The following is a 9,586-nucleotide window of genomic DNA, read 5'->3' as shown; positions in this document are numbered from 1 at the left end:
ACTTGGCACAAGAATGGGAGGAATGATGGTAAAAACAAGTCTCTTCTATAATGTTGTTTCTCCTATTAACATCAAAAACGTTATAAATTTGTCAGGAAAAAGATAGAATCAAAAGGGTATTTTAGTAAACTCATTTTTTACTATATTAATCTTATTGATGGGCATGTGAGAATCTTTCCATTATCTAATATCGTCATCAATCTTTTAAGTTTATTTTTAATCATATAAGTCTTTCCCTTCTTGGTTAGAATTATGCTACAGATATTTTATACTTTTTAAGGTTTTGGGAATGATGGTGTTTTGTTTTCTTGATTTACTTTGCAGTAAGTTTATGATTTTTACACAGGAGGAATATTCATTTTGTTTGTTAATTTTATATGCTGCTACTTTTTGGAAGAGTATATAAGTTATGAGTTTTCTTTTAGAAATTTTAGGCTGATTTGGATTACTAATTTTCAATGAAAGGTACTTTCAATTCCTCATTTGCAATTTGTATCCCTTTTGTCTCCTTCCGTTATAATATTACTCCCACTTGTTTACAAGTCTTCTATGAAACAAGAGTCCTTGAGTATGGTCAAAGATGAGCACTGGTACCACAATGGCTCACAGGATACCAGATAATGGGCAGCAGATACTATAAGGAAATGCTAGGTGATGGAATGATAATCATCCTCATAGAAAGAGGGCAGTTACTGGTAAAAAAAAAATTCTTCACTTAACTCAGTATGGTATATCATTTAATAAGTATGCACTTTTTATTTCTAGAAATTTCAACCTCTAACATTTCAGACTATAGTTCATTAAGGCTAATTGAAGATATGAAAAGTAGAAAATGAAAGTAGCCAAAAGGGAAGAAATCTTATATATAATTTCATTTATTTTGTATTAGACTAGGAAAAATAAACTTCTCTTGAAAATATGTACTTCGACAAGTTAAGGGACCTGAATGGGATAATCCCAGACACAAATGACAAGGTATAAATTATTCAAGTTTAGAGAGTTCTTCAGAATAACTTTTCTTTTCTGAGAAACCCAATGGAAGACCCAGAACTATGTTCAATTGTGTGGTAATGAAAACGCACATGAATCTAATCAAAGACCTCTTGGATACTACTGACATATAAGTAACACTTATTTCACATATTATATTAGCTTGCTGAAAGGGTTACTGTTATACTTCATAGGTGTTGCAGGTGGATACAACTACTGCTTCCCTAACATGCCAACCTGCCTACTGTTGTATGTACCACAGAAACTCAACATCAAGGTTGAAGCTTCTAAGTCATATCCCACTAGAATCAGTTGAAAATTGAGATACCTCTGTAAGATTTATTTAGCAAGAGGCACTCACCCCTCAACCTGAGAGAAAGCCAAGGGTTACTTGAAACATTGGTGTTTTGGGAAAAGTCATTTGAAATACTTTAACAGTTGGAAGGATTTCTCTAGACAGGATTAAAAATCATGGCTGATGATACAAATTTAGTCAGATTTATGGAGCTAGTAAGATCATGGACCTTAAAATTTATCATATAAATTCACTAGATCAACTCAATTCCTTCCTGCAGTATTCTAAATATTACTCTTATACCCACAAATAAGTGGGGCCACCATCCCTCATCAAAGAAGACTCCTTGTACAGTAAATCGAGATCATCATAGAAAAGCAAAATTGGACACAATGAAAAGATGATTGTCTTGTAGAAAATCAAGCACCAGTTGATCCATGTACATCATAACTCCTGTGTCCATAGCTCAGGAAACATTGCAGAAGCAGGATTACAAACACTATAGAAGCCAGCATACCCTAAAGCTCTTTTGAAATTTAAGAAAATAGTTACAAAAACAATGAAGGCAATATAAATGCGATGTTAAATCAATGGTCATTTGTCAAAAAACTACAGGTAACAAAAGATAGAGAGGGCTTTTCTAGAAATGACACTCTAATAGATTATCCATAAGACTGTTCACCTTGGAAATCATATACAAGAACACAACCAAATAAACTCAATCTGAATTCATTATTTTATAGATACAAATAAACACATATGCAGTATTGAAAAAACGAGTTTGAGAGTGTGGTATATGCAATGGACTGAAGTTAGGAAAGGGAGGGCACAGTGCGATAATTCAGTTTTCAATGTGAATTTAAACTAATGATAGTAATAAAGGAAACATTTAGAATTTATGTTAATTGGAGTGTAGGAGTGTCGAAGATATAATTAATATGCTAAATATAAATGTCTTAACTTGAGGTTTTCTCTAAAGATTTTTTATATTGGAAGAAGACAAATCATCCATAAACAATGCTTGATGTTGACATAAAGTTCTTAGTCATGAAGAGAGATGCTACAACAAATATCCTCTATCCCTCTGTGTTTGAATATATGCAGTGTATGTAAAATTGTGCATGATCCGTGTGTGTGTGTGTGTGTGTGTGTGTGTGTATGTGTGTATAAAGATATGCATATCACTGGCGATATAGAGCTTTGAGCCTATTTGTTAGGGCACAGACTCAAGTACTGGTCTTTTCCTGTCTCTTTTTGACACAGGGTCTCTTTTGTTCACTACTGAACAATACGCCAGGAATATCTGACCAAATTGCTCTTTTTAATTCTGTTCTCCAAATCCTATCTCTATGCAGAAGCTTCTAAAGATGCTTGTGCTATAGTACCCAGTTTTGTTTTTTAATGTAAATTTTGGTGACCCAAATTCATGTCATAAAACCTGTATCTCATCAATTGCTTTAGACACTGAACCATCATATCAGGTCATTTTTTTTATATTATTAAAACTGTGATCAACCTCTAATTTCAAAATGTGTGATGATTAATTTTAATCATTAATGGAATTTTATTTACATCTATGTCAAAAGATTCTGGGCACAACTCTGAAGGAATATTCAATGTCATTAGTTTCTGTCTCTGTTTACATAACTGATGTACTATAACTGGGCTGTACTATTCCTTAGGCATAGTTCCTGGAACGAATAAAAAGAAGAAGCTCACTGAATATGAACATTCGTCATACTCTGCTTCTGAGCTAGGTGAACAACTTCACTAGCTGCAGCATCCTGCCATCAGACCCAAAGAATGATGATTCCCTGAGCCAAGTAATGATCTATTTTTCCTAATGCCCTTCCTGTCTAGAGTACCTTTTCATAGAAATCGGAATATAATTTCTTTTAAAAAAGAGTGTTACTAAAACTCACAGGAGAGTCCAATGTTATTGTACTGCTAAGTAGTTGATTCTTAGCCATGTGGACTGTTGTTTGGTGAGAATCTGGAAGAATTCAAGCCAGATAAAGCCCCACCTTTCATTTGTTGAACAGTACTCAGAATGCCATCTTCATTGTAGTTTTGAAGAAACTATGAATAAAGTGATTCTAGTGGGTCTGTCACATGAATACAGATTTGAGTAACAGAAGTAGAGGAGAGTACTGAACATGCCATTTTCCAAAGACTGTGGAGAATCATAAATCAGCCACATTGGAGTCTAACAAATAATATAATTCAATAGTATTTATTATAATAGAGAATAATATATAATACATAACATAAAATACATATAGTGAGTAAAACAATTATAGCAAACAATATGGTTAAAATTAAAACTGAAGTTGTTTCTTGTAATAATCTCTTTTGTGGGAGGTAAAGAGAACATTGAAATACAATGACCGGAAACTTCTTCAGTCATGAAGAATTATCTCTTGTGGAACATTATATTTTGAAGTTGTTCCGTTGTGGCCTGCTAAATGAAACATAAAATGTCAAAATTAGAAAAACATTCTCAGATAACAGATTCGTACCACTTCAGATGAAATTAATTTTTCACTATATTTTTATACTCTAAATTCAGAATTACTTCAGTGAACAATATATCTGATTTTGAATGTTGTTACTTGTTAAATCAGGCATGTTTTAGCCTCTTTATTATTCTTTACATATGTGGTTGTAGAGGATCTTGGGCAACATAATATTCATACCAAGTGATAACCATTTGGCAAGATTATATCTCAAAAAAAATTAAACAAGGTTTTTGTCCAAAGATAGAAAAGCTTGTTAGAGCATGGTATAACCTTGTAGTATGTTTAGTGGATTTTTAAATCAAATAATAGTTTCTACGTTATCTTTTCAAAAATAATTTCATATCTAAGACATTCTATAATACTTATGGATCATGGGAAGAAGTGAGAGTAATATCGCATCTAAGAATCTGGAATTCTTATAGGAGATAATTATGGAATCCCCTATTATACGAACATATGTACACACATACACACATATTCACATATAATTTCATTAAAGTGTTGTTTAGAAACATTTCCCATAGTCTAATATCATTATGTGCCCCAATACTGCTCTGATATTTAAAACTTACGAAATCAGAGAATGCTATCAACCTTCCATTCATTTGAATACTAATTAAAACTTCTCCTACCTGTAGGACCTCCCTCATGAGGAACAGCAGACGACATCTCTAATTCTTTAGTATTAGCCTTTGAGGTCTTCACATCGTGGTCATCTATGGTTTCAATCATAAGAGTTGCTTTGCCAGAAGTATTTAATGTATCAGAAGATAGGTTGATGTCATAAGACTTCTGATTATCTTCACAAAATATATTATCATTTTCTCCAAATAATTCTTGACAGTTGTCAATCATGAATTGTATAATGGACAACTGTAACAACACAAGGCAAAAACAAGATCCTCTCATTTCACATTGCTTACAAAATTGAAATCAATAAAATTTGAAATCCAAAATGATGAGGAAAAGAGCAGTTACTATCAGCAGATATGAACCTGAGAAATGAAGTCTGTGTCTGAAATGGAGACTGTAATTTCTTTGCGACTTACTAAACATAGTAAAAATTTCATACATATTGCAAACAATGAAGGAACTACTAAAGCAAAGTAATATTTCAGAGCTGATGAGCTGCCAGAATAAATATGAATGAATCAAATTAATGACTTCAAAGCTTTTTTAATTGTTGATGTTCTGCTGGGGCGTGGGGAGAAGGTGGAGTTTCATTGTGAACGTTTGAATGGGTTGACTGTCTAATTCTGAGCACCCTAATATATGATCCCATCTTTGTTACAATTTTCATGTGGTTTACATGGCTTGGCTTTCCTGGAGGAAGTATGTCATTGCTTAGAATTTAAGTTGACAGAAGCTAGGTGCCATTTGCAGTGTGCCCTGTGTGCTTCATGTTTGCTTCCTAGGATGAAAGCCCTAAGGTCTCTGCTTCCTGTTTGGTTGTCCTTCCTTCCTTCCTGTAGCCAAGCTCCTCTGTGATGCCATTGAAGAACTGTAATCCCTCTACAACTCTCAGTTCCAAATAAACACTTACTTCAATAAGTTGCATTGGTCCTTGTGTTTCTTTAAAGCAATAGAAAAATGACTGAGAGAAGAAGTTGGTGAGAAGGGGTATCTTAGTTGATACAATGCCCCCATCCGATTTGCCTATTATGTAGGGAAGTCTAAGGTATATTGATTAATAATGAAATTTGGAAGGCCCGTATCTCCGCAATTGTGCCACCCTTGAGCTATTTGTCAAAGAAAGATATGAGGTGCAGGGCAATTGGCAGAACACCTACCCAGCTCCTGCTTCTCTTCTTGCCTCCAGGTTCCTGCCCTGCTTCGGTTTGTGCCACAACATTAATCAGTATTTAACTGGTAACTAAAAGTATATCATCAAGAGTAAACTGTCCTCCATAAGTTGCTTTTCATAAGTGTTTTATCACAGCGATGATGGTAAATTAAGACACTTTCTAAAAGGAAATAGCTTTTCCCTGGGCTATCCTATGCCATTGTGTGTGATATCCCATGACTTCCTTCCTGTGGAACATTTTTCTGGAAACTCTTCGGTAAAATATACACTTTGCTTTCCTCTTTGTTGTTGTTGTTGTTATTTTTTGTGTTTTTTTTTGTCAATTTTTCCTTTTCAAAATGCATGTTCTTCACTGATTCTCTGTGAATTTCTTATCATGAAACTCATTAACACTCATTTTCCTATCTTTCCGCCTGCCTTCTTCTGTGGAAACATCCCACCAAAATTTAAAAATTTAATAAATTTTTAAATTATTATTAAACTGAGGGAAGAGGGGCTTTTGTGGATGGGACTTGGAGGAAGGTACTCAAGGCAATAAGGATATAAAGTAATAAAATAATAAAATATTAATGCACATGGGTATAATAAACTTAAGAGCTAAAGAATACCTGAGGTCATAAGATAGCACCTAAAACATTGGAAACATACACTATTCTTTTTCATAGAAGTAGGAGTTAGTGCTAAATATTACAAAGCGCATGACATAATATACACTAGACTTTTATCATTATTCTTTACATCACATTCTGTAAATATATTCAATTATATAATTATATACACCTATATAATTATATGCAATGTGCTTTTAAATGACAAGCAGTACAGTTGAGGGGTGAATATATCTAAATTATAATAATCTCACCACTAATGAATGCTGAAAGGGACCGGGTATAGATCTCTCCTGAGAGATACATCTAGAGCATGTCCAATACAGAGATCAATACTAGCAGCAAACCATCAAACTGAGAACAGGACCCCCTTGGGGGAAATTAGAGGAAGTATTGAAAGTGTTGAAGGAGTTTGCAACATAATTAAAACAACACTGCCAACCAACCAGAGCTTCCAGGGACTAAACCACTTCTGAAAAACTATACATGGACTGACCCAGGGTTCCAACTGCATATGTAAGAAGATAATAGCCTTGTTGGGGCACCAGTGGAAGGGGAAGCCCTTGGTCCTGCCAAGGTTGGATACCCCAGTGCAGGGGAATATGGGGGAGCAGTCAGGGGGAATTATAGGGGGAATATCCATATGGGGGAGGAGGAGAGGAGGGAATGGGACCTATGGACAGGAACCTGGGAAGGGGAATAACATTGAAATGTAAGTAAAAAAAATATATCCAATAAAAAATTTTAAAAAATACAAATCCTAAAAAAAGGAACAGAAAAGAAACACAAGTATCATGTGCTCCAAAGTATGTCTACAATAGAAAACAAATAAAATACTAGGTAATCATGATATTTTTTCAACTTCACTGTAGTCTCCTTGAACTACCACTATACAAGCCAGGATGTTACTGGTTAAAACATCGATATCTAAAATTAATAACTTTAAAGAAAAAAGAGAAAAAAGGAAAGAACCAAAAAGAAATGATTCAATTACATCAAACTACATTAAAAATTCCCTTTCCCAATCCTTCCTGAAATAGAACAGTATATCTCCCACACCAGAAGAATGCAATTCTCCTGTGTCCCCTAATATCTGTAATCTTTCTGAGGTATTCCAAATTCCTGAAGTACAGTGAGTACTTTGTTCCCACAGGGAAAATCAGACCCCTTACCTTCTTTGAGAGATCCCTCCCATAAAACATCTTACAAGTCGGATTCCATAAAACATGAGGTGCTATGCGAACAGACAAGTCAAAGGTGTCTAATTGGTTCGTAGAAGCAGCTTTAATTTTTTGTAGAACACAGATGAGTTGCTTAAGCAAAACGTAGTTTGGCTTTGGCATCTTCAAAAGGATACTATACAAATAAATAGGAGAATTTTACTGACGGTCCTACAAGTAATGTCACTTACAAAACTCTAAATTTAAAGAAAAATCGGTGTAAATGTTTTGTAGACCAGCTCACTGGATAGTCAGAATTCAAAATGAATAAGAATATACAAAGTATTGCCTTAAGTTTTTTTCTGGAAATCACTTCTCCCTATAGAATTATGGGAAAAATACAAATTTTCTATGAATTTCTATGTGCTACAAGTATAGCTGTTACCCACAGAACCCAGAGGAAGGTATCAGGATCCCTAGTATTACAGAGAATGAAGATTGAGGCAGGCCATGTCTGTTCTGTGTATGGAAACATCCAGTGTTGTTAAACAGTGAAACATCTTTCCAGCCACCATCTAAACACATTACATATCGAATACAGTATGAATTCATGTAACACTCTCATGACACTGTAGAACATAAGGACTAGGGGTTGGGGATTTAGCTTAGCGGTAGAGCACCTGCCTAGCAAGTGAAAGGCCCTGGGTTCGGTCCCCAGCTCTGGAAAAACAAAACAAAACAAAACAAAACAAAACAAAAAAACAAAAAAAGAACATAAGGACCAAAAAGCACACTAGTGACTCTATACAATGCAATTATAAAAAGCTTCTGCTGTAGGCAAGGCAGAGATTTTGGGTTCTTGGGTAACAATGTGAGCTCAAAGCTTCTGCCACTTAGGAAATATTTCAGTGAAGTAACATACCGAAAAATGATTCAAAGAAGTCAAAGCTATTCCTAACCCAGACTTCTCTAGGAAGTTGTATTGAGAAAGACAAACTTAGTGATAGCTTCAATCAGTGATATATATTTAACATGTGAAATACTCACAATACCATGATAAGAGAATGCAAATAACCCACAGGCATTACACACATATATTTATTTTGTTTCACACAGGAAATCAAAGCAACAGTCTAGGCTGACCTGCACACAACATGTTGCATAGGCTCTCTTGTAACCCATGACAATTATAAGGTAGAAGACTCTCAAGTTGTGGGATTACAGGCATGATTCAACACTCTAGCTTGAGGAATGCACATGTTTATAAAGTGAATATACATGTCTGAGCAAAGGAACCTCTTGGAATGGGACATCATTCCAGTTTTCAATCTATAAACAAAAGCCTTTGTACCTTAAAAAAAGTACTGTTTCTATATTAGTGCATTTCCTCACGTGCTTACTTTTGGATGGATGCAATTTTTCCAAGGAGTGGTCCTTCATCTGGGATGCTAAGCCAATTTTCATATAAATCACAGGACAGTAAACTTCCTTCGATATTTTTGATAAAGTCCTTTTTTTTAATGAAAAGAAAACAAAAAAGTAATGGTCAATGTATATTGTAGGATGTACTTGAGAAATATTTTTGTTTAAAATTTAGCCGTTTAGACCCATGATTCTCAATTTGTGTGTCATGATCTTTTGGGGAATCACATATTATATATCCTGCACATCAGATATTCCATAAATTACACATTATAATTCATAACAGTAGCAAAATTTCAGTTATCAAATAACAGCCAAATGATGTCATGTTTAGGCGGGACTACAGCATCATGTACTATATTAGAGTTACAGGATTAGGGACGCTGACAACCACTGGTTGAGACCCTACTTCCTCAAGAGGTTTTCTACCTGTCAACTACCCAGAACTTTTTGGCTCAAAAGTAGAACCTCTAGGCAAGAACTTATGTGTTCTTACCTAGAACTACAAACAAAGAAGCAGATTTCTGGCTACAGTATCATTGAAATAAACCTACTCTGTTCAAATTGCCTTTCCTGGCTTGCAGTTTACTCAACTACCTGCAAGCAGAGATCTGTACTCCACTTCACAGCCTGACATGTGGGACATCCAGACAGGAGTCTATCATAACTGCTCTCTGTGTGGCTTCACCCAGCAGCCAACTGAACCAGATAAGGACCAGATAAGGAAACCCACAGACATACATAGAATGAAGCTCAGTGACTCACAGGGAAGAGTTGGGGAAAGAAAT

At 34.9% G+C, this 9,586-nt stretch overlaps 1 protein-coding gene across 2 annotated transcripts in view; it reads right to left on the bottom strand.

The window, feature by feature from the left end:
* Nucleotides 1–3,502: 3,502 nt before the first annotated feature.
* LOC120093152 (rho GTPase-activating protein 20-like) overlaps nt 3,503–9,586 on the bottom strand; it is a 33,417-nt gene continuing 27,333 nt past the window's right edge. Inside the window, exons 16-19 of one of the 2 annotated variants that reach the window (XM_039103671.2) lie at nt 8,777–8,886; nt 7,389–7,572; nt 4,437–4,677; nt 3,503–3,746 (exon numbers count right to left, since the gene is read on the bottom strand). In XM_039103671.2, coding sequence (XP_038959599.1) covers nt 3,685–3,746; nt 4,437–4,677; nt 7,389–7,572; nt 8,777–8,886 — 597 coding nt within the window. In that variant the 3' untranslated portion in view covers nt 3,503–3,684. The remainder of the gene's footprint in view (nt 3,747–4,436; nt 4,678–7,388; nt 7,573–8,776; nt 8,887–9,586) is intronic. The other variant, XM_039103672.2, reaches the window with a different exon arrangement.

Source organism: Rattus norvegicus, chromosome 2, assembly GCF_036323735.1.
Source record: "Rattus norvegicus strain BN/NHsdMcwi chromosome 2, GRCr8, whole genome shotgun sequence".
NCBI classification, from domain to species: Eukaryota; Metazoa; Chordata; class Mammalia; order Rodentia; family Muridae; genus Rattus; species Rattus norvegicus.
Note: the sequence above shows the minus strand (reverse complement) of the source record. Positions and strands in the feature narration are given on the sequence as shown.